General features: G+C 44.0%; 1 protein-coding gene across 1 annotated transcript in view; it reads left to right on the forward strand.

Annotated features, from left to right (window-relative positions):
* The window catches only part of Xylt1 (xylosyltransferase 1), a 281098-nt gene that overhangs the window by 235610 nt on the left and 20283 nt on the right, over positions 1 to 25205 (forward strand). Inside the window, exons 6-8 of the mRNA XM_051192768.1 lie at positions 5322 to 5402; positions 18570 to 18786; positions 21505 to 21681. Coding sequence (XP_051048725.1) covers positions 5322 to 5402; positions 18570 to 18786; positions 21505 to 21681 — 475 coding nt within the window. The remainder of the gene's footprint in view (positions 1 to 5321; positions 5403 to 18569; positions 18787 to 21504; positions 21682 to 25205) is intronic.

Here is a 25205-nt window from a genome sequence, read left to right on the forward strand (position 1 = left end):
GCCATGTTCTCTAGGAGACATCTCCTAACTCCTAACTCCTAGCAGTGGAGAGATGAGAACAAATCCCCTGAAAGGTTTATTTCCTTCTCTGTGCCTGCAGAATATTCTATGGGTCTTAAGCAAAGAGAGCCCCGTGAGTTGGAGTCAAGTTGAGTCCTTTGATTGCTTTCCCTGGATCAAAATATCTTAAGTATCTGAGGTTTAAGATGGCGATGATACTATTAAATGACAGTTAACATTTGTCAAAAACTTACACTGTGCCAGGTGCTATTACAGAGGTCTTACATGTATGGTTCCATTTAATACTCCCAAAGGCTGAGGTTTATGCCTTACAGAGATGAAAGGAACTCCCGGTAAGCATAGGCATCCAAAAGGGCCCTCAGGGACCAGTGGAAAGAAAAGAATAGTCACAGCTCTTCAAACTCAGCAGAGCAGAGCTTCTTAAACTGACAAGGGCATATATATCACGTGGAAACCATAGGAAGTCAAACTGATCCCAAGCCAGGGATATGGGTCAGTGGGTAAAGTGCTTGCTGCACAAGCATGTGGACCTGAGGTCAATCCCCAGTAGGTGTGGTAGTACATGCCTGTAATACTGCACTGCAAAAATGAAGACAGGCAGATCCTTGGGGCTCACTGACCCAGACAGTCTGCTTCCCGTCTGATAATAGACCCTGTCCCCCAAACACAAAACAGAACAAACAAAAGCAAGGTGGACAGTGTTAAAGGAGTGACACCTGAGGCTGACCTCTGACCTCCATAGTGTACACACACACACACACACACACACACACACACACACACACACGAACACAAACACTCACAAGGAGAAAAGAAATCAAGTTTATCTCAGTAGGTCTTGGATGAGACCTGGGATACAGTATTCCTTTCTCTTTCTTAAAGATTTATTTTTTTATGTATAAATGTTTTGCCTACATATGTTTACATCATATGTGTTCAGTGCCTTTGAGGGCCAGAAAGGAGGCTGTCATATCCTTTGGAACTGGAGTTATAGATGGTTGTGAGCTACCAAACCCTGTCCTCTGCAAGAGCAGCCCACGCTCCTAACCACTGAGCCGTCTCTCGAGCCCCAGGTGCAGAGTTTCTCATAGTGGCCTCTGATTTGAAGACCAGCTGAAAGTGTAGTCCCTTTCTGCACCTGAGATGGAATTCACTCATCCTCCCACCCATTCACACTCTGCTATTTGCAGAGTGGGATATTTATCAAAAGCACCAGCCATAACTTTGAAACCAGGTCCCAAGCCTGGTTCTGCACTTTCCTTCATGATCTATGTCTCCAAGTCTAGCCATCTGGTCTGTCAGATGAGAATGCAACTCACTGTATGGCGTCTTCCTAACAATCAAACGAGGTAAAAACACAGCAAGCATATGCCTTGAAGCTAGATCATGGTCCATGACCAATGCTGGTCATGGTCTAATGCCTTATTTAATGACCTTCTTATTTATGCATTCACTCCTGATTTCCATGTATTCACCAATAAGCTGGCTTCAGCATTTACCTCTACATCACATATTGAGTCAGATATTTCCATCGCCCTAGTAGTTGTAACAATGGACACCATCAATCGACAAGAGATAGACTGACCTGTGAATAACTTGGGATCATGTCAGCGGAAGACAGAAGACAGGTCCCAAGGATGAGCAATGGGAGCTGCATAAAGAAAGACTATTCTATAAAAGTGTGTGTGTGTGTGTGTGTGTGTGTGTGTGTGTGTGTGTGTGTGTGTGTGCACACGCGCGCGCGCAAGCGTGCCCGCGTGTGCAAATACTAGAATGGGATAAAATGTCAGCAAATCACAAGTTGTTCATTATCTGGAGTGAACTAAATATGTAGGCAATTATTGACAGGAGCCTGAAAGGAGCAATCAGGAGAATTGGTCCCCAACCAAATCCCATATCCTCTCTGAGCAGGAGCAGGGATTGGCTGACCAGAATTTAACATTTCAGCAGGCATTTTACAAAGAGGGGGCAGGTAAGGAGCTGCTACAGGGTTCCCTGACCAAATGGAATAAAGCAGTAGTCCCCCTCACCCCACCCTTCCAAACAATCCAACAAGCTCACTCACCAAATGCATAAGGCTTTGCTTTGAAAGGGGGCTTTATGCATAGGTCCCAGTGTGGAAAGCCCCTGCCCGACCACCCTCCCTCCCCCTAAGATGTCATCTTTTGAAATGACTTCATGTGGAAGCATCGCTAAGTAAATTCGCTAAATGCCTATTCATCCCCATCCGATGGGGAGCTGGTGAAGCGGGAAATGCGAAAATGGCCCCAGCTCCAGCCCTGAAAGATGCTTTCTGGGTTTGCCAAATGGAGTCACAGCAGGCTGACCCTGGGAGGCCCAAGACTTCCCAGAGGGGGCTCCTGGAGCTTGGCCTTGGCCCCTTCAATCCTCCTGCCCAAGCTTCCCAAAAGGCTCTGTTTATTATTCCTGCTGCTGGAGACCCATTCAGAGGTTAACTTGTCCTTTTATTCATCAGGACGACAGTAATGAACTGGCACAGAGTGTGGCAAAGGGTTTGGTAAATAAGAGTGGCTGAGGCAAGGAGATGTAGTGGGCCTCTGGATGGCTGGGAAAGACATTGCCTGGTTTTCTTTTATGAGGACATTGCATTGCTGCTTACCCCAACAGCTCCTTGGAGGGCCTTTTTAGCATCAGGCCACAAGAACCTCAGAACCTTGGCCACCTTGGTTATCACTGTCCAGACATATGAAGGTTGGCCTTTTGGGTCTATCCCTGGGATTCGCCTCTATTTACATCAGGAGAGAGCTGCATCCAGTGTAGTATTGATTTTTACCAGGCTGCAGATGCATGAGGCTCTTCAGGCATCTGCTACCCAGCATGGCTGGCTTCTAATTGGTTTTTATTTCAATAAGAGGCTGGGACATTGGTCACATTTATTTTCTACTCAGCATCTCTTAACTGCTCTGTTCTATCCTTTCCATCTGGAATTATGATTTTTTTTTTCAACATACACCATCCAATGAGTGGATGAGGGTTCAGAGTGGCTACACTGCAGAGTGGCAAAGAAATAGAGAAGGGTTGAGGACTGAGGGTAAAACAGACCAGGTGAATACAAGGTAGAAAGAGTAGAGCAACATGCTTTGAATGTGTACCTACTGCATGCCTTTAAATCTACCCATCTTCCTGGTGAAACTGCGTGGTGAACTTGTTGTGTGTTCTGTGTGTTTAAATCTGAGTGGTGGGGAGGAAATGAGTTTTCAGAAGGCAACTGTTCAGAGGGTCTGGTGGCTTGTTCATCCTCTAGATACATGATGAGCTGTAGCAATGCGCTGGAAGTCACTTCCAGATCCTTTTGTTTCTGGAGCTTAGACATTGCTTCCTAAGCTACTGCCCTGCTTCTCTTGAGTCCAGCATTGGGGTTACAGAGAAGGCACAGTAGGCATGTGTTACTCGAGCATGAAGACCTAAGTTTAAAACTGCAGCACCCACAGAAAGACAGAAGCAATGGTGAGCATCTGTAACCCAGCACTTGGACTGTGGGATGGCAGACAGAAACAGGCGACTCCCTAGAAGCTCACAGGTCAGCCAGACAGATGTGATTAGTGACAAACCAGAGACTCGGCCTCAAACGAAGTAGGGTGTGAGGGACCAACACCCAAGGTTGTCCTCTGGCCTCCATACAGGCCGTGACACATGGGTGCTTGCACTAACTCTCACAGTCACAGTCACAGAAGCAACACAACCCCACATGTGCACCACACACACATACCATACACAATACAAGAGGAAGAGTTCCAATCTCATTGTGTTCCCATAGAGCCTCTTTCTTCCCACCTCACCCACTCAGGAAGGGGGATTTAGCCCCTGCCCTCTGAGGAGCACTCCCCCAAGCAGAGCTGCCTGGTGACAGAGGAGCTGTCACATCAGCACCATTTACCTGTTTGGGTTTATTCAGTGGAAGAGGCGACTGCATCTCTGGCAGATGGAGACCTGTGTGACTGCCTTTTAAAATACTGTCACAGCTGTATGCACAAGCTGATTAGCTGTGACGGCACTGTGAACGCTGAGATTGATGGTGATAAATTTGGGATAACAATGCTGGGAACAATGTCATCCGTTTGCACGGCACTTCATATTTTTTAAAGCTCTCTCAATCCACAGCCCAGTGGTTATCGAGCACTCGGATTCATTCACTGCTCACTGTGCACCAAAGGGGTCAATTGTAAATTAGCTCACCTCGATTATTCGTGCATTCCTGCATCATCATTCATTCATTCACCAGACATTAGTATAGGTCCTACTGTGTGCCAAGAACCAGCAGATCTGACTAGATTCCTTCCTTGTGGACCTTATATTGTAGGAAAACCAAGAGAGTACTTTCAAATGGTGATAAAGTAGTCAAGTCAGCGTTGTGATGTGATAAAGGTGTGGTGGGGGAGGCAGGTGGAATGGTGAGGGAAAAACTCTATTTGAAGAAAAGACATTTGAAAGACCTAAATGACAAGAGCAGGCCATAAATGAAAAGCTATAAGACAAAATGGCCCAGGTACAGTAAGTGCAAAGGCCCCAAGGCTAATCTGTTTCCCTGATGACTATTGTCAGCCATGCCCAATGCTGAGCAGAGAAAACAAAGCATGGAAGATACTAGGCTGTCCTCCGAGTTCCTTGCACAATGGAGTATGTGGGAGAGAGATGCACAAATGGCCTGTGCTGATTAGCTGTAATTGTCAACTTGGAAAACCCTAAAATCACCTGAGAAGACAGTTGCAATAAAAGATTGCTTATCTTGGGTTGGCCTGTGTCACATCTGGGAGCAGGCATAGTCAGAATTAAGTTAATTGACCTGGGAGGACCCAGCCCACTGTGTGTGTCACTGTTCACCACTGCAGGGCATGGGGGGGGGAGGGGAGACACTTAGTCCTGGCCTGTATAACAGTGGAGAAGCCAGGCAGAGTGTGACAATCAGTCAAGAAAGCAAATGAGCATGCATGCATTTACTTCTGTCTGCTCTTGACTATGGGTGTGGTGTTTCCAGCTGTCTCAGTTGTTTGCAGTGATGGACGATAACCGGGAATCGTGAGCTAAATTGAACCTGTTCTCTCCTTAAATTGCCCCTTTCTGGGATGTTACACCAGAATGAAACTAGAACACAGCCTGTTTCCACATAATGTGGCAGGCCCAGGGACAGGACCCACCAGGAGGATGCATCACCGGGCTGTGATAGGGTCAGAACGGGAAAACAGTGTGAAATCTGCTTCCTAGGATTAAGAAGGGAGTCAAGCCCCTACACCTCCATGGTCTACAGAGGACCCTGACTTTCTCTTCTGTTTGTTCCACAGGACAAATGACCAGCTGGTGGCATTTCTCTCCCGATACCGAGATATGAATTTCCTGAAGTCACATGGCCGGGACAATGCAAGGTGATTCACTGGGCACCACAGAAATGGAAAGCTAATGCTGAGGCCTTTCCTCCAGGTTGATTTTACACAGCTGGAGAAAGGGTTCCTGTGTGAGAGCTCAAGGGTCCCTTTGGTTAGCCAAGGACAGAAAGAAGCAGATATTCTTACAGGCTTGCAGCTTTTCTCCCAAGAAATCTTTTTAATTTATTCCTGTGTGTATATTTGCATGAGTGTGCAAAGAGAGCACATGTGTATGCATGTGCACATGCACCTGTGTATATGTATGTATGGGGTGCATGTGTGCATACAGGTGCACATGTACCTGTGTATGTGTATGTATGGGGTGTATGTATGTATGCAGGTGCACATGTACCTGTGTATATGTATGTGTGGAGGTTCACATGTGTATGCAGGGGCACATGCATCTATGTATGTGTATTATGAGGTGCACGTGTGTATGCAGGTATATGTACTCCTGGTTTGTGCACATGTGGAAGCCAGAGGACGGTCCCAAATATTGTTTCTCAGATACTATCTACCATGTTGGGACAGGATCTCATAGGTGGGTTCTGGGGATCAAACTCAGGCCCCCATGCTTATATAGCAAACATGATATTAGCTGCACCATCTCCTCAGGCCACTTATAACCTTTTATATATTTGCTTTCCCAGGGAATTTTATGAGTTCATTTTTATTGTGGCAATCCTTGGCACTAAGTAGTCATGGTTAAGTCTCATATTGTTGGTAGGTAGACTGAAGCGAGCATCTAAGTTATGTCATCATGTCATTTAGTGCCTGTCACTCAAGAGCTACTTACCTCATGGCAGCCATATGCCAGACACTGTTCTAGGCGTGAAAAAGAGCATCTTCAGATTCTCAAAGGACTCACTTAACAGTTGAAAGATTCATGATAGCATGACGCTAACTCCAGAGGTCTAACTTTCCAGTTTGTTGTCTTCCACACTTCTTCCCACTGCTAGTATGGATAGAGACTGAAGGGATCAAACCCCACCTCTCCCACTTAGAGTAAGCAGTGTCAAAAACTAAGAGATTGACTTGAGGTGATTCAGTCTGCAAAGTACTCACTTCACAAGATGAATTCAATTTCCAGAAATGCTGTAAAAATCCAGGCATGGCATCACATACCTGTATTCCCACTGAGATGGGAGGAAGAGACAGTCCAGCTAGCCTGGCCTACATGACATTTCAGACCAACAAAAATCCCTCATCAAACAAAATGTGTAAGGTGTCTAAGGATCCACACCTTAAGTTGTCCTGTGATCTCCACATGCATGCCATGTATGCACACTTGCTCCTTCTTACATGTGCATAAACATATTTACACACATACATGGACACATACCCACAGATAAACATCTCTCCTGGTAGAAGAGGCAGTCTTGAGCGTCCTCTAGTTCTGGTGTTGAACACAACACACTCCGGAATAGTAGTTCCTAGAATCATTGTAACCTGTTAATATTTTGTGTTTGACCCTTTTGATATTTTATGTGTTTGTTTGTTTCTTTGTTTGTTTGTTTGGTTGGTTGGTTGATTGGTTGCTGGTTAGTTGTTTGGTCAATCAGCTCATTTGAACACATCTTCCATGAGAATCCAGATTTCCGGTTAACTCTGACAAGCTCAGGACTTCTTAGCTCTGTGTCTGACTTTGCTCAGGGCTAATATCAAGTCCAATCCCCTCTTCCCTAGGTCATGACAGTTCTTGTTTGTCTCCATTTCTAATCTGGCCATGGTTGGGATTTGAACTCATAGTCTCTGTTCAAGATTATTTCTGCCATGGCTCATGGAAATGACAAGTTCTGTGATTCAGTTTACCTTGTTATCTCAAGCAAGAGACAGAAGCAAGCATTAAGCCCCCTGCCATGAGCATAATTTCTTAAGTTTACCTTTGATTTCAATAGCCAATTGTCTATTTATTTCTTCTTCTTGATTGTATTCTGCCTCCGTTGTATTTAAAAGGACCTGTAAGCCTTAACGTTACTCTGTGAATTCCTATTGGTTAGCATAGCATATTCAAGCCATCAGTGGTGGAGAGGCTGCCTGGACAAATACAAATCATGGCCACTGTGGGTCATCTTCCTACTAAGTCCCTAGAACTTCTTGGCCCAGTGCATATGGCAATGACTTTATCTACAGCAGAATTAACAATTAAAGTTTTTATTCTCAGGAAGTGAAAGGAAGACTTTGAGAGCCCAAATGGATTTTCCTAAGGTTGCTTAGTTGATGACATGACAGGATTTGAACCCAGGACTTTCTGATAGCAAAGACCTGTATCAATTAGAGCTTGGGACAACTCTGTGAAGTGTTTAATATTAAAAGTGATACTGATATTGACAGTCCTTACCAATGAGTAGAGAATCAAGACCCTTCTTCTCCTCTACATAGCCTATAGTATCTAATTTGTCCAAACAGTTTACATTGTGGATAAGGAGGCCATTCCATTGGAAATTATGCAGCACAGATCATATCTACCCTAGTAGTACTGTTTCAGGCAATACTCTTTAGTCTTGGCTAACTGTTTCCCAAAGGTTCTCCTAGTAACAATTAAAGTCAGGCTTTGAGGTCCGACCCCCTAGAATGAAACACTGATCTATTGTATCTCAGGCTATGTTTTATTACTTGTGTAACTTAACCTCTCTGAGGCCATTTCTTTACCAGTAAAATGAAATAGCAACATCCTGTATAGGTAGGATTAGATATATTGCCTGTGATGATGAGAAGGAGAAGGAAAGGGAGAAGGAGGAGGATGTTATTGCCATGATAAGCATAAAACCAAAATGCTACTGGTATGTGTCCTAGATCTCTGTCCTGCATGTTAGAGCACACCTTATATGATTCAGGTGTACCAGTGGTGGACAGATAGTACCTACATGTCTCAGAGCAGCCTAACATGTTCTCTCTAACATGCCTCTCAAACCCTAAATCCCAAGTATCTCAGATCAAATTTGTTCACAAGTTCCTATATTCACTCTGTAAGTCCCTAGCTAGGACTCTTTTACATGAATTAAGTACAATATTTTTAGCATTAATTTAACAATAAAATGAATTAGTGTGCCATCTCCTACAACTTTCTAACCTTTGTTAGTCAAGTCTTCAGTCTTCCCTTGGTATGTGAACTAGGCTTCCCACAACCCATCTACCATTGCCTCTACCACGTGGACAGGGATGTGTCAAACTTAGGTCTGGTCAACTTACCAATGCTGTGACACAAAGAATTATTTTTGTGGTGAGTGTCATAAGTCCACTTCAGATTAACTTGAGGATGTGGAGAGTTTATTGGAACAAGTTACACTGACTTTGGGTATGACTGAATTGAGCAGCTCAAATGACAGCACCAAGCCTAGATGAGTCCATTTTCTTGAGTGTTTTGACTTGATTTTCTAGCTTTAGGTTGTGGCCATTAACAACCCAGTCACTGATTTTATCATACAAACAAGGAAGCTGAGATACAGAGAAATGTTGGAATCACAGAATTACGGTGGGGCTAGGACTCAACCCCTACTGAGTGTGCCCAAAGAGGCCAATCCAATATTCCCCCAGAGTGCCAGCCCTGCTTTGCTCCAGTGTGCCAGTTGGGTTTTTAAATTATCGGTTCTTTGATAATTTTGTACAGTAGATATCTTGTTACTATTGCTGTGATGAAACACTGTGACCAAAGCGACTTGGGAAGGAAAGGGTTTATTTGACTTATGTTCCCATGTCATTGTTCATTATCAAAGGCAGTTAAGGCAGGAACCAAATAGGACAAGAACATGGAGTCAGGAGCTGACTCAGAGGCCATGGAGGGATTCTGCTTACTGCCTTGCTCATCATGGTTTGCTCAGCCTGCTTCCTTATATAGATCCCAGGACCACCAGCCCAGAGGTGACACCACCCACAATGGGCTGGGCCCCACTCCATCAATCACTAATTAAGAAAATGCTCTATGGGCTTACCCAGACACTGATCTTATGGAAACATTTTCTCACTTGATGTTCTTTCCTTTCAAATGACAATAGTCTGTTTCAGATTGGCTTAAAAATCAGTCAGCACAATGTGTTTGATTATATTAATCTTTTTCCCAAACTCTTCCCAGACCCACTCTCTTTCCTACACACCCTACTTTGTACATTCCTTATTTTTAATTCTAAAAAATTATGTTAAGCCATAAAAAACAACTTGTTATGCCCATGTATTCTTGGCCCTATGGCCTTCCACTGGAGCATGATCAACTTACCAGGGACTGACTATGTTTTCACTCTCCCTCCTCCAGCAGCCATCAGATGTCAGCAGCTTCTTAGCTAGAGATAGGACTTTATGTCCACCTCCCATCTCCATGCTTGGATTTGATCTTGTTTGCACTTACATGGGTTTTGTGCATGCTGCCACAACTGTTGTGAGTCCATGTGTGCTACCCCTGTGTCCAGAAGATACCGCTTCCTTACAGTCTTGCAAGTCTTTGGCTTTTTCTGTCTTTCTGTCTGCTCTTGAACAGTTATCCCTAAGTCTTGAGAGGGGAGGGTGTTATGTAGAAGTCTCATTTAGTACTTTGTAGTTTCTTTTTCTTTTTATAAACATGTATGGTTGTGGGCCTCTGTTAGTCACCATCCACTTCAGCTAGAAGCTTAGATGAGGGTTGAGATGTGTGTTTATTTACGGGTATAACAATAAGTCATTAGGAGTCAGGATAATACTTTGTCCATTTAATAGGATAGTAGTAGATTCTCTCCTAGGCTTTCTAATATGCAACCAAAATGTGTGTGGCCTGATGCTAAGGTGATGCTAAGGTGATGCTAAGGTGATGCTGAGGCAATTACTCAGCTTAACTGAGCCTCAGTTTTCTCCTGTTTGCAGAGCAATATAGTCAAATGAACTAGTTGCCAGAGTCCCATTCCAGTGTGGTGCTGCTTGTCTCTAGACTGGCTCTTGTAAGAGTGGATGACAAAGCCAGAGAGCAGTGGGATGCAGCATAGGTTTCAGGGTGCCTCGGTTTTTATTCCTAAACAGAGCCTAACAGCCACTCTGACCCTCTGTGCCTGTCTCCAGACTTTAGCAGCTAGATTATACTTTCAGTTCCCACTGTGAGGAAATGGCATAAAAACAAACTTGTATTTTAATAGCTGCCAAATTGGTCCCTACTGTTCTTGTAATTAAATGAACAGGAGAGCTGTGTTCACTATTTCCCCTAGTTTTCATCCATATATATATATATATATATATATATATATATATATATATATATATATACACATATATGTGTGTGTGTGTGTGTGTGTGTGTGTGTGACCAATGGGGTGACTGATGTGTGGTGGTGCCCTCATCATTTCCTAGGGGCCATCAGCAGAGCTGAAGCCTGCCTGAGCCCTGAAATTTATTCTGAACCCTGAATAATGGAAATGTCTCTGAGAGCTTCTTGCTTCTGCTCAGATGCAGTCTACCCAAGTCTTGGTGTGTGGGGATGGGGAAATGGGAAAAGCCAGCTCCCTCTAATACTGTAGTTTCTCATAGGATATTTTCTGCTCTGTGTAATTTCTCAGTCACCAAGAGCCCAGTATTTAGAATGTGATATAATGTAAATGGTAAGGCAGCAATGCTTGTATCAACATGTCATCTCTGCTGCAATCCAGCTGTGTGTCTCCAGCATTTAGCTCCGACTGGCCTTGCCTCTGTGAATAGCAGGTGAATAGCAACAGCAGATTGAAATGGCTCACAGATCATGGGAAGGCACCAAGCTGGACCCTTTTAATATGTTACCTCATTCCAACTTCTCTTGGTGAATGTTCTTCTAGTGGAAAGAAGTATGAAGCTGAGGGCTGACAATCACTTTGTCTTACCCCACCACCAAGGTCTTAAGGCTTGCTGCTGAAAGAGCTCCAGCAGAGAAAGTGAGCCATCCAAGCTCTGAAGCCAGAAGGCCAGGAGTCACCTGCCCCCTTCAGCACTATGTGAGACACTGTTATAAGCTCTTTGTCTGTCAACTGGAGTGATGAGAATAATGTCAACCCTGTGGAATTTACTAGAGTTTACAGCATTTGCCAGCCATGATGGTGCAGGCCTGTAATGCCAGCTACGTGGAAAGCTGAGGAAGGAAGATGGCAAGTTCAAGGCCAGTCTGGGAGACTTAATGAAATCTGTCTCAAAGTAAAAGTTTTTAAATGGAGGCATTATGAGATCAGTGAGATGGCTCCGTGAGTTACAGTGGTTGGCCATAAAAGCCTGGTGATCTGAGTTTGATCCCCCAAACACAGGTACAGGTGGGAGGAGAGAACCAACTTCACAGAATTGTCCACATACACATCATGGCACATGTGTGCACATACACCACACACATACACACACACACACACACACACACACACACCACACATGGAGGGGAAAGGAGGGAAAAGAAGGGGAGAGACAGACACAGAGGCAGAGTAACAGAGTGACCAACAGGCAGAGATAATATTAATTTATTTTTTTAAAATGGCTGATGGTTCATTTGGTAAAAATACTTGATGCCAAACTTGATGACCTGAATTCAGTCCCCAGTAACCACATGGTAGAAGCAAAGAACCAATTTCTGTCGATTGTTCTCTGACCTCCACATGTGTACCATGGTATGTGAACACATGCATACAAACATACAGACTGACAGACCGTACATACACAGATGAAACAAATAAACACATGTAAATATATTTAAATACATAAGTGAATAAAAGAGGACTAGAGAAGAGTTTGGCACCATGTGCAAGGCCCTTAGTGCCATTTCCAGTGCTGCAGAAACAAAGAAGAAAGCAGATTAATATAGCCTCTTGGGACAGTTGCTTTGAAAAGGGAGCAGGTGATGATGATGATGATGATGATGATGATGATGATGATGATGGAGAAGCATCTTAGAAGTTATAGACATGTGACTCTCCCTCTCAGGAAAGCTTCTAGAGTCTTCCCAGTGTCAGGTTGAGGTTGGGAGAGGATCCAACTCCATATTGGAAGCAGCACAAGCAGCTCCCTGTTCTTTTCCTGTCTGGACTCTGCCTGTTGCAGGCCGCATACCCACATTGGGTACCAGAATGACTCTGAGTGTGTATTCTCTTCTCTGACATTGAATTAATTCTCTAGCTCAAATCCCATTAGATGTGTAATAGGCAACTGATTGACCTAAAGTTGGCAAGTCCACAGAGAGCCTGATCAGGAGTCTCCTGGTAAATCTGCTGTCTGGAGGTCCTTTGGTACCATCTTGCTTCTGCCCTTTAACACACAGCATTCTAAAGCAAGCACATAATTAATATTGCATCTCCAGTTAAGAAAGCAGATCACATTTCTCTTTTCTTCCCTTACACCTGATTTGGTCAATTATTACACTCATGGGATCCTATGAGTTTCAGGAGCCATGTCACCTTAGAAATTTGTGTCATGCCCACCCTCACTCCCCACCCCCTGCACAGGACTTTTCATACATGCTCTCCCATTACTCTGCTATGCACCTTTCTGGTTTTTTTTTTTTTTTCAAGATAACATGAATAGTTAGAAAATAGCCTAAAATAAAAAAAAAATAATACATTCCCATAATCACTGAGAAGTAGAAAAGAATTTTATTTTCTTTTTGGCATTTCTTTCTATGTCCAAAGCAGTGTATGAATGACAGGCATCACTTTACTAATGAAAACAGAAAGCAGCAGACAGTGTTTTTAAAAATACATGAAGGGGCTGGAACGGGTTCTCTGTTAGTGAAGTATGAGGACCTGAATCCCCTGTATTTGTGTAAAAAAAGCTGGGTGAAGTAACCTCCACTGGTCATCACAGTGTGTGGGAGGGGTGCATGTGGGTGGAAACAAAGGGATCCTTCTGCTCATTGGCCAAGCAGTCTTTGAGTCAGTGAGAACCCTGTTCAAAACTAAAGTCAAAGAAGATCCCAGACATCAAGTAGGGACTGCATGCATACATACAGCTACACATGCACACATGCACATGTGCACACACACATCTGCATCCATATGCAAACAAACAAACAGTATGTGCACTATAAAACCCACAAGGTCATCAATGGAACTTTGGCTTCTAGGACAGACAAGCAGATACCTGGCCTTAAAGCCTGGACTAACACAGGGTTCTTGAATCCGTAGGTCTCAGAATTCAAGCAACTGGTTCTGCATTTCCTCTTGGGCATCTTTTCTTCTCTCTTTGAGTAAAAAGCCAAGTTGGTTTTCCCTGCATAGTATAATAAGTGGTAGCTATCTCTGACCATCTTCACAAGTTAAAATTTCTTATCAGCCTTTTGCCATTGCCCTTGATTTTTCCTGCACAAGAAATATAGAAAGTAAAATTGTGTATTTGTGGTTTGCATTTTTCTCTCTATTTATTAAAGTGGTGTTATGATCTTGTGGTTTAGGGTATGGAATCCAAAGAATGACAGTTAACATTTTATTCTCACCCTTGCCACTAACCAGCCATGTGTATGCTTTCTCTCCCCCACTCCCCAGTCTGTCTGCCTCTCTCTGAGCAAAGTCTGTATGAGAGTACATACTGAATGCATGGATCAGGCCTAAAATGTAGTATGTACTCAGCAAATAGTAGCTGTCAGTAGCTACTTTGTTCTCTGCCTCTAAAGAAGAGAAAAGGACGGAGATGGTGTTCTCAATCCTAGTCACAGTACAAAAATCCGGGGATGGATGATATCAAATACAATTTCTAGGGCTGATAAAATCATGACTGCCCTAAGCCCGTTAGTTCCCACAGCAAGATGCTGGAGTCTACCCAAATCAGAACCTAGTGCTAACTCCTAGCCAACTCCTGACTTAAGACAACAGGAAGGCCACAATTAGGATGGGTATGACACCTGTCACCTCCACCATCACAAGGATTAGCAAGCTGGAATTCAAGTAGGGATGCTGGGTGCTGTCCTTGGTGCTGAAGTATCATTCCTTTCCAGCATGGGGGGCTTCTTGTCGGCTCTTGACATACTATGAGTGCCTTTCTACTGAATTCCCAAAGATAATAAATGAGATAAACACTGAAAACACTCATTTTGATGAAAGAAAGATTCAACACCCCCAAATGACTTTATGGAGTGCTGACTGTATGTTCAGCACTGCATTAAGCCCTCCCACACACTATTTTATTTAAGCCTTCAGACTAATTTAGAGGTAGGTATTGCTTCAGTCACTCTTTTCCAGCTGAGATATTGAAGCAGCACATGATGAAGGAAGTGTGGGATTACTTCCAGACGTAGAACTTAGACAAAGGAGCCTGACTTCACAGCTCTGCTACTTCATATGGCTGTAATGTGTGAGCATGTCAGATGACTGACTGAATGATTGCAGAGTTTGTGAGCTATCAGGCTTTGTTTTATGGCTTCAGTTTTGTTTATTTGTATGTGTGAAGATACATGTTTGGATATACTGGTGTGTGTGTGCGTGTGTGTCTGTATTCGTGTGGACATTTCAGAGTCATCTACCTTGTTTTCTACTGTAGCACCTCACTGGTCTAGAGTTTACAAGTTAGGCTGGAGTCAAGTTCAAGACCCCTAGCTCTATGACTTTGTATAAGTTTCTTAATCTATCCATTTTGTTTGTTGGTTGGTTAGTTTTGTTTTTTGTTTTTGTTTGTTTATTTGTTTTGTTTTGTTTTTTGAGGCAAGTTCTTGCTATGTAGCTCCAGCTGGCCTGATACTCACTATATAGCCAATGCTGCCCTCAAAGTTAAAGCAAGCCTCCTGCCTCACTTTCCTAAGTGCTAAGATTACCAAGCCTGGTTGAAATTACTGAATCTTTCAGAGAACCCATTCCTCTAACACCTCTGCTGCATGTCACGTGTGTTAGAGGAATGGGATGGGTACCGAATTGTGTCATATCTGTGACTTCCTGATTGTCTAATGGGTGTGGCTCCTGCCTGTTTTGTTGTTCATTCATCCCTTGAGTGAGTACATTCGCTGAGTACCTGGTACATGGAATGCATTCTTGTAGGGATACAGTAGAGAACCCACAGACAAACATCTCTGCGACCTCAGGATGTATGCCTTGTGAGCAGAAACAGATGACAAACTAAATAAGAACCTTGCACATAAGGGGGAAAATGTGCAGTAGATAATAATAAAGCATGGAAAGGATTCAGGATGCTAGGGATGGAAGAGGGGTGTCACCATATAAAGAATTGATTGATGATTGCCTTTATTCGTTGCTTGGGTAACTGGTGCTTGCAAATCGCTTTGCAATGCTCTTGCTGGGTCATCTGATTTAGTAGACTATTGGGATTCTTATTGGGGGTTCATGGAGTCATCTTGAACCAGGATCAGTACCTGGCTCTTCATAGTGCCTGTGTTGCTTTGGCGCCACCTGTTGCCCAAATGCCCCAAGGTAACCATGGCAATGAGAAAACTGAGATGATGGAGAAAACATCCTTGATTAATTAGTTCCATAGATGCAAACTAGTGCTCAGTCCTCATGGGAAAGAAAGAGCCAGAAGCCAAACCAATAAAAAAAAAAAGAGGGTGTCTTTAGACTTACCATGTCTTCCAACTTCACCTTTTATGTTTTAAGTTATGGTGAATGAACAGGACAGAGTAAATGAAAAAATTTAAATCAAATATTGGCTCAAAGAGTTGACTCTGCTCCCCTGGTTGACACCAAGACTCTGGGCTGCTACCATCTTCTAAGACAAAACAAAGTCCTAGTAGCTTCTGTGGCATGAGAAACTTTTTTTAGGCTTGAGGAATCGCGTGTCTTTATTTACTTATACTTAACCAAAGCACATATTTGCAGCTTATGCTGTTTGGAAAGGCAGTAAACATGGAACCCAGTCCCCCAAAGTCATGAGCATTTCATTTTGGAGATGATTCATACATGAATATTGCATTTGAGTATTATAACCTGGGACAACACATTAAAATTACAAGAAGATCCTATTAGCCCATAATGGAATGTGGGGTTGAACTGCTGCTCCACAAAAGAAGGAATTGTCTAGTCCCCCCCACCCACAGGTTGTTTTTAACTTTCTCTTTACTAGTGTGGTTTCCACTAGTGAATTTCCACATAAGATAATCTGAAATTAAAGATTTTAGCATGGTCCTGTGCAGCCACTGGACATTATTGTGTGATTATTAGTAGCCAGAATCAAGGCAAAGCTCAGAACTTCCTGTCACACTCTAGTTTTGTTTCTGTAGAAATGATAGTGTGTCTATAATGAAGAGCTCCCACTGATCTTTAAGAATGAACTCATAGGAAAAGAGTGAAATCAGAAATACTAGACACCTAGGACTTCTGAACACCTAGATGTTCTGGTAGATTCTGTGATATGAATTCTCTGTGTGTCTTTGGGAAAGTGGCCAGCCTATCATGGAGCAGGGCTGCTGCAGGGGTGAGGCCAGCCTAGCATGGAGCAGGGCTGCTGCAGGTTGCAAGAAAAAGATTCACACAGAATCTTCAGAGCTTCAGAGACACAGATACATGGACCAGTACATGGCTCAGAAGGCTGGAACAGCTGAAAGATCCCTGGACTGGGAACTTTCTGGTCTGTGGGTTCCCCATGGACACCTAGTTGATCAGAGTAAGTATCTTCTTCCTTCTGCTTGACTCCCATAAGCATCTAGAACTGTCTAACACACTGAGAATGAACTGAAAGTTCAAGAAAGTTGCTTATAGCTTTGCCCACACTCCTAACACACCAACTTCCTGAGGTCTCATCTAAGGAGCTTAGATTTTTCTAGCTGCAGAGACATGTATACATACATACATACATACATACATACATACATACATACAAGAGACCAAGACACAGAGATACAGAAACAGGCATAGAGTAAGAAACTGAGAAGAAATGCTACATCTGCCCCATCTGCCCTACATAATCCTAAATGAGGTGTGTGTGTGTGTGTGTGTGTGTGTGTGTGTGTGTGTGTGTGTGTGTGTTTCTACTATGAGAGTTAGGGGCAATTTTGTGTTTGCATGGGAAGAGCTCAGAGGGGCTTTTCATTTTTGTTTTTTTGTTTTGTTTTGTTTTGTTTTAACCAAATGCAACCTGAGATTGTGTAAATATCAAGTCATGGCAATACCAAAGGTCACCGAATTAGGCCCAGACTGGAATTACAAGCTCTCATATCACATTATAGTTTGTGTAGATGCCTGAAAGCATAATTTATGCCCACTGCTTCTACAAAAGTACTTATTAGATGTGCCAGGATGCCACCACATCTTGTCATTTAATGTGCTAATGAAACATCCAAAAGATCATAATTTGTTATTTTTAAAAAATATTTTATAAACCCATATATAATGTGTGAATTGAGAAACAGCTATGAACATAGATTATAGTTGGGTGGTGGAGTTCCTGCCAAGCATGCTCAGGCCCTAGGTTTTAACCCTGGTGCTGGAGAGAAAAAAAAAAAACTATACACATTAATACCAACATGTCACAGTTTTGTTGTGGTTTTTATAGCAGAACTATGAGCAAGCTTTCTTCCTGAACTTTCAGTTTCTTTGCAACAAGCTTTTATTGAATACCTATCAATGGAAGTATCCTTACGCTAATGAGTTAGGCATCCATGTGGAGCCTACAGCCAGAAGGTTCCCAACATGCACTCATCCGACGTGTGTGCATGCATGTATGCATGTGTGTGTGTTGTGTGTGCATGTGTCTGTGTGTATCAACTGTAAGCTGGCCCCATAGCTCAGCATGTAGCTAAAGACGACCTTATGTTCCTCCTGCCTCCACCTCTTGATTGCTAGAGTGAAGTCAGCATGCCAGGCAGGGTCATGTGACACTGGAGATTGAACCCAGGGCTTCATACATTCTATGCAGGCATTCTACTACCAACTGGTTTGTGTGTGTGTGTGTGTGTGTGTGTAGCACTGTCCTAAGATGAGGGACCATGAACTACATCCATCAAACTGTAACAGCAACCATTGTGTTGGGAGAGATTTCTAGAAAAGTAAAGGTGAGACTGAATTTGCTCACTGCTGGGTGAGCTACTGGGTAGCTACACTAGGCTCGCTGGGCTCCAGTGGTCCTTCTATCCAATAGGGCAATGGCAACCCCTACCCCATAGATGCTATGCTTTGCCTCACTCTGGAAGAATAAGCTCCACATGAAATCCTGGTTCCTGTGAACACACAGAAAATGATCAGTAAATGCCTTGACTACCATGATGGTGTTTTGAGGGCTCTGGGAAGACCTTTCTTGCCCAGGTACTCAAGGTCAACTTGTTTTGCACAGGTTCATTCGGAAACAGGGCCTAGACCGTCTTTTTCTGGAGTGTGATGCACATATGTGGCGCCTGGGAGACAGGCGGATCCCAGAGGGCATTGCCGTGGATGGTGGCTCTGATTGGTTCCTGCTTAACCGGAAGTTTGTGGAATATGTGGCATTCTCCACAGACGACCTGGTGACCAAGATGAAGCAGTTTTACTCTTACACCCTCCTTCCGGCTGAAGTGAGTACCATGAAAGATTCCAGGCAGAGGATGGGGAGAGGGCCTAGGTATGGCCTTACCAGAGACTGAATGTTTGACAGTGTAATTTTGTCTCCAAGGACTGTCCCACAGATCACCAGACAATGCTGGACACTGGTCCCTGAAGACCTGTCCTCATAGCAAAAACTGTGGTGCACATATACTTTCAGGGATGCTACCATACAGCCTGCATGGTCTCTGCATGTAAAGTACAGAAAGCAGCCCTGTTCGAGGCACTCAACCCCTATTAGTCATTAAAAAAAAATCCAATATTCTGACTTTTCTAGAAAAAGACGTTACTGTTATTTTGCAGCAAAAAAAAAAAAAAAAAAAAAAAAAAAAAGTGTTAAAACTGCAAGCCCTCTGATTGTTGATGACACTCTTTGGAATTGTGCATGCATGCTAACAGTTCCAGGACATAGCCACATCAACTCTTAACACATCCTCCAGTCATCAATCATTCAGTAAAGTAATAACCATTTTCAGCACCAGTAATCCCTCTTCTCATTTGAATACAGTTCTGTCATTCCTGTCACTCTCTGATAGCGCTGTCTTCATGGCATTCTCTCTCTCTCTCTCTCTCTCTCTCTCTCTCTCTCTCTCTCTCTCTCTCTCTCTCTCTCTCTCTCTCTCTCTCTCTCTCTCACACACACACACACGATTCAAAATTGCCCTCAGAAAACCAAATGGGATCTTTCACTGGCCCTCTCCATTGTCATGGCCAAATGTTCAGGGCTCAGTCCTTCTTAGGAAGCATATTCAACAAGCCCCTGGATCTTTTGTAACATCAAGGTACAGTCCCCATGCATAAGGCTCCAGACCATTTTAAAACAGCCAGGCACATCCTTATATGTTGCCTGTCACATGCTGGAAGCTGCCTTATCAGTTCTGAGACAGGAGCTTCTAGTTTCGTCTCCCTGACCTCTAGCCTGTTTTATCCTAACATCTAACCTCAAAAAAAAGTGCTTGTTCTGTGGCATTGCTCATGTGTAGTTCTCTGCTTCCCCCCTGTTGGGCCTCAAGCTCTGATCATACAGCCTGGAACAGACCATGCATCTCTATGGATGGTTCCCATGTATTATCAGGTCATAAGCCAGCTCCCAGGAGGGCTGGCTGTCCACTTGCCTCAGTGTGAGGAGAAACCCAGCCTCTCTGAGCCAGGTTTTACTATTCTGTGCACATGTTAAGTCATCAGCTTTTAATCCTATTTCAGCGAAAATCACCTTTTCTCTCCATTCTGATAACCTCCTCATCCATTATCTTGCAGGGAATTTCTGCATCGTTATAAAGGACACAGGGCAATTGGTAATTGGGTACTTTTCCCCACTGCTTGATGGAAGAGAGGTGCCTCTGTGGGCTTGTAGACAATTCAAGTTTAAATCCAGGTCCCCTGCCAATGTCATTAGCATCACAGGAAGACAAGTGAGTGGAGTTGAGTGGCAGGTGGAGCTTCATTTTGCCCGTCCACCCATTTAGAAAAGATTCTCTGAGAGTTTGGTTGTTCTCAGCAATATGCCAACCACATCATGGGTACCCACAGCTCTGACTGAGTGCACTCACTTCCCACCCCTGCCTCAGCACTAAAACATGTCCCCAGGGTCTCTGTCAGACCCTCTTCTTCCATTGTACTGTGTCTGCCTGCTTGTTCTTTCCTGGACAGCTCCAGGGCTCAGAAGAAATCTAAGGGCTATGTCCATAAATTTGCAACAATCAGACACATATCCACCAACATCTTCCCCTGGGGACCAGGGTCCAGGAGGAGGCGTATTCTCCAGTTGACAGAGCTTGTTATAATATAGTGTTGAAATAGAAATCTCTCTTATCCTTCTCTTTCAGTATCTCATTGTGTCTCCTCTCTGCCTCTCTTTTCCTCCCAGCATTACCTCTTTCTCAGAATCCTTGAAAGAACTGGCCAAGAGTCCTAGAATTAGGAAAGGACTATGGGTCCTGATGCATTACAACAGAAAGCATCCAGTCCACCTTTACTTGTTTATGGCCACACTGTGTGGGCTCCTTCAACACCATGGACAGAAGACAGCCCCTCAGTATCCACTGTGAGCTCAGTGGCTCCTGATTAAGTACCATGGACAGCAAGTACATCCTTAACCCCCTGTACTAGCCACACTATCTTAGTGCAGTGACTTCTGGTCCAGCACTACCAATAGCAGCATCTCTCCCACCCACTTTTTCTTGTGCTGTAGTGAGAGTGATGGACCTTAGTTTGCCACCATGAACATCAAGCAGCCCTGACCTTCTCTTCACTGTAATCACAGTATATGGGTGGACTCATGAGTCTGGCCTTCCTGAAACCTGTTGGTTTCTAATCTGCCTCTTTGCAAGCAAGAGCCCTTGCAGCCTGTAGTTTCCTGGGAAGCTGTCTGTCGTGTTTGCTTCTGGTCCCCATTTGTTGATACATCCTGAGAAACTCTTCCTACCTGTTAAACACACAGCAGATATCCTAGGTTATAAGAGACAGAGACATCTTTATATGAGATTCTAAGCACTAGGGAAGGGATGTTCAAGGCAATAGACTTATAAGTAGAATTAGCCAGTGAAGACAAAACAGGCATCTGCACCCTGGGATAGACTGGATAGTGGTGTCCTGGAGAGCACATGATGGCCCTCAAGGAGGGACATGCCAATCGGACACATTGGTTGTGTGTTATTGGGTTCTCAGGCATGACCTTTCCTCCTCTACAGTCCTTTTTCCACACGGTCCTGGAGAACAGCCCCCACTGCGACACCATGGTAGATAACAACCTGCGCATCACCAACTGGAACCGCAAGCTGGGCTGCAAGTGCCAGTATAAGCACATTGTGGACTGGTGTGGCTGCTCTCCCAATGACTTCAAGCCTCAGGACTTCCATCGCTTCCAGGTGAGTCCACCTGTCCCACCACACCTTCCTAGGAAGCCACTGCAAGCCTTTAAGGCCACACCTATGAGCTGTCTTATCCTCACTGCCCAGCCTGGCTATAACCGGTGGTTAGCAAGCTTTGTCCCATGCCAAGTGGCTGAACTATCCTCCCCAGATTGACTCAACCTTCCAATAGCACAGACGTGTGTGTGTTGCTGCTGTTATGATCCTTCCATCTTAGAGATAAAGAAACTGAGGTGCAAATGCTCAGAAACCTGATCACACGTCCCAGGTGATAGAAATGGCTCAGTGGAGAAGAGTGAGTGCTACACAGTACCCTCAATAGAAGACTGGAATGGCTATGCCTTTAACCCCAGTGCTGAGGAATGGGAGATAGGAAAAGCCATAAGACATAGTGGCCAGTAGGCTAGTTGAAAATTGTAAGGTCTGGGTTCAGTGAAACACCTGTCTCAAGGCAGAGACCCCTTGTCAGGGGATACTTGACATCTTCTAAGCTCCATACACACATGCAAAGGCACTACACATACATGCACACGCACATGCACACACACACACACACACACACACACACTCATATGGGTAGGGTGCTGACTCGTGGATGCTATAAAAGATAATGTAATCCAAAGCATCACTTTCCAAGGTCATTCCCATTGTCTTTGCACTATTGCCTCTCAGTCACAATCCCCTGGAATATTTGCTAAAACAATTTTTCTGGATATATGCTTGACTATATTGAGAGCAGGTTTTGTTTTGTTTTTTGTTTGTTTGTTTGATTTTTACCCCAGTACTCTTGTCATTATGGCTGGATCACTGTGCTGTTGGGGACCATCCTCTCTGGTCTCTACCCATAGATGCAGTTGACTTTTCAACCTGCATCATCAACTGGCATGACCAAAGGTGTCTCACAATGTCCCAAAGTGTGCTCTAAGTTCAAACTTGCCCCTCGTTGAGAACCACTGGTCTCCAGAAAAATCTAGAATATAGAATATAGAATATAAAAAAAAAACCTGAGGAGCATCCAGGTTGGGAGAGCACCATGTTCCGTAAACTTGGAGGAATAACAAGAGATGGAAACACCATTACTTTTACAGCTGTCTCTGCGCAGCATTTCACTGTGCAATGCTAAGCAATGTGGAGATAGCAGGGAAAGAAATGCTCACCTGCTTGCCATAAGCCAGGAGTCTTGTCCAGGATGCAGAACCTCAGCTTCTTGCACAGCTCAATGTCAGGACCAAACAGGGACCATGTAGAAGATCACCATGTGATTAGGGTGCTGCCATGTTAGATATACTCTTGACCAGCTGTGTGCAAGATACTCTTCTCTGGGATGGGTATCATCTGCTTTGTAGGTAGTGATGCTGAAGCATGGAGGAAATAAAATTATTTTTGTGGCCATGTAGCTAATGAATTTGGTAGGGCTAAGAATAGGTGGGTATGTGGGACTTTTCCCATTAGTCCCCACTGGCTCTGTGCCTCTGTGGACATAGAAAAAGCAGCCATTTTCCTGGTGATATTATTCTCCAACATCCCCACTTATCATCTTTAGCTGCCTATATTTGATGATGCACTGAGAACTGCCAAAGGACCCCCAGACTCATGCTAATTTGAGAATAAACTTGGGTGATTTGGGACTCTACTAACTGTCCATGCAGAAAGGATGTGCAGAGCAAGAAGACAGCAGGGGCAATGCCTTATATACCCAAAAGAAAGAGTGGCCATTCCTTTGTCTAGGGTGATTCCTGCCCTTGCTGCAGACATTCAGCATTTAGAGACAGCAGCCCAGAGCCTTGGTATGCTGATTCCTAGGAATCAGCTCACTACCTCAGGCTGTTCCTAGTGGTAGCATCTGTATGACAGTCACAACATCCTGGGGACATCTTGGTCTCCAATGAATCAAGCACACAACTCTTTCTTTTGCAGTAAGTAAAGACATGGCTATCCTTCAACATCTAGACTCTCTGCTGTCTGTTAGAAGCAAAGAGTTATTTTCTAATGAATTCTGAGGAAGAGAATGATAAAAAAACAAAAAACTTATACCCTTGGGGCTAGAGAGATGGCTCAGTGGTTCAGAATCTTCCTGTTCTTCTAGAGAACCTGAGTTCAGTTCCCATCACCATGTCAGATGGATCCCCAGCTTCAGGGGATCCAGCCCCCTCTCTTGGCCTCTTTGGGAACTCACATACATGTGGCATTCACGTACACACACATTCACTCACACACAGTCTTAAAAAAAGAAGCATGCCCTTCTAAAAGATCAACCTGCAGTCAGAGAATAGCAGAATAACAGGTAGAGATGGAAGCCATCTTTCCAGTGAGACTGGTTATCATCCCTAGGTAATGTCAACCTGTAGGTCAACAGGAAACCTAGTAGCCAAATGAAGTGACCATGGTGATCACTTAACAGCAACTGATAACATGCGCTAGTAACTCATGCTTCTGCACCCAATTGAGGAAAATTGAGGTTGGATGATATGCCTAAAGACATGCACACCTCTGAAGTAGGAGAGGGCATGAACTCAAGTAGGCTGACCCCCTAGTACTATCCAACCCCTTTCCAGTACAGAGGTACCAGGGCTCAGGAAATGAAGGTGATGAGATGTTGAGCACCATGCCCAGGATGTTTCTTTCTTAGAGGCTTCCTGCTCACTCACCAGTTTATCCTAGAGGGATATGATTAAAAAAAAATTATGGGTTGGAGCTGTGGGATTTGGTTCAAGTGTTGGGGCAATGGGCATTTCCTGAGTATTAGTTCCCTCTCTGAGATTCATGTCTTCATCTGTAGAATGGGAGTTATGAACCTGCCTGACTGAGTTCTGAGAGGCTGAGGTCAAGACTTGTGATACCCTTTGTACAATATTCCCAGAGTTATCAGTGTCATTATTGAGGCTATTAGTTCTCTGAAGGGTACACCATGCTCGATCCATAGCAACAGTTGGCCTGAGGGAACTCCTCAAGGGACAGGGCTGTATTTTAGTTCTTTATACAGTACTGGACAAAGGTCAGCACAGTACAACTCCGTGGCCAGAGTGTACTCTTATAATAAAGTTCTGTTGGGACACAGCTATCCCCACTCACTTATCATTTTGTCTTGGGGTATTTCCTTGCTTCAGTGTTCAGAAGTTTCCATGCTTTTCATACCTACTGTCTAGTCCTCTCCTGAAGAGGTTTGTGAAGCCCTGGCTTACAGATGGCAGGTGCTTTGTGTGTGTTTTTTCTTTATGTGCACAATGAATGTGTGTGTGTGTGTGTGTGTGTGTGTGTGTGTGTGTGTGTGTGTGTGTTTGTAGAGGCCAGCATCAGGTGCTGTTTCTCTGGACACTGTTGTAGAACTCAATTGTAGAACTCAGTCCTCTAGGCAAAACAGCCTCAATCTTTATGAGATCAGCTGTGCCTGCTTGCACATGATGTGGCCTGTGGACTGTGAACATTCCTGCATAGGAGGGGTCAACAGGATCACTGAACTCTCACCTGAGTAGCTAGCTGGCTGTTCTGTCCTAATTGCATATGGCCCTGGGGTTCTCAGG

The sequence above is a fragment of the Phodopus roborovskii genome, unplaced genomic scaffold (assembly GCF_943737965.1).
Source record: "Phodopus roborovskii unplaced genomic scaffold, PHOROB, whole genome shotgun sequence".
Classification (NCBI taxonomy): domain Eukaryota; kingdom Metazoa; phylum Chordata; class Mammalia; order Rodentia; family Cricetidae; genus Phodopus; species Phodopus roborovskii.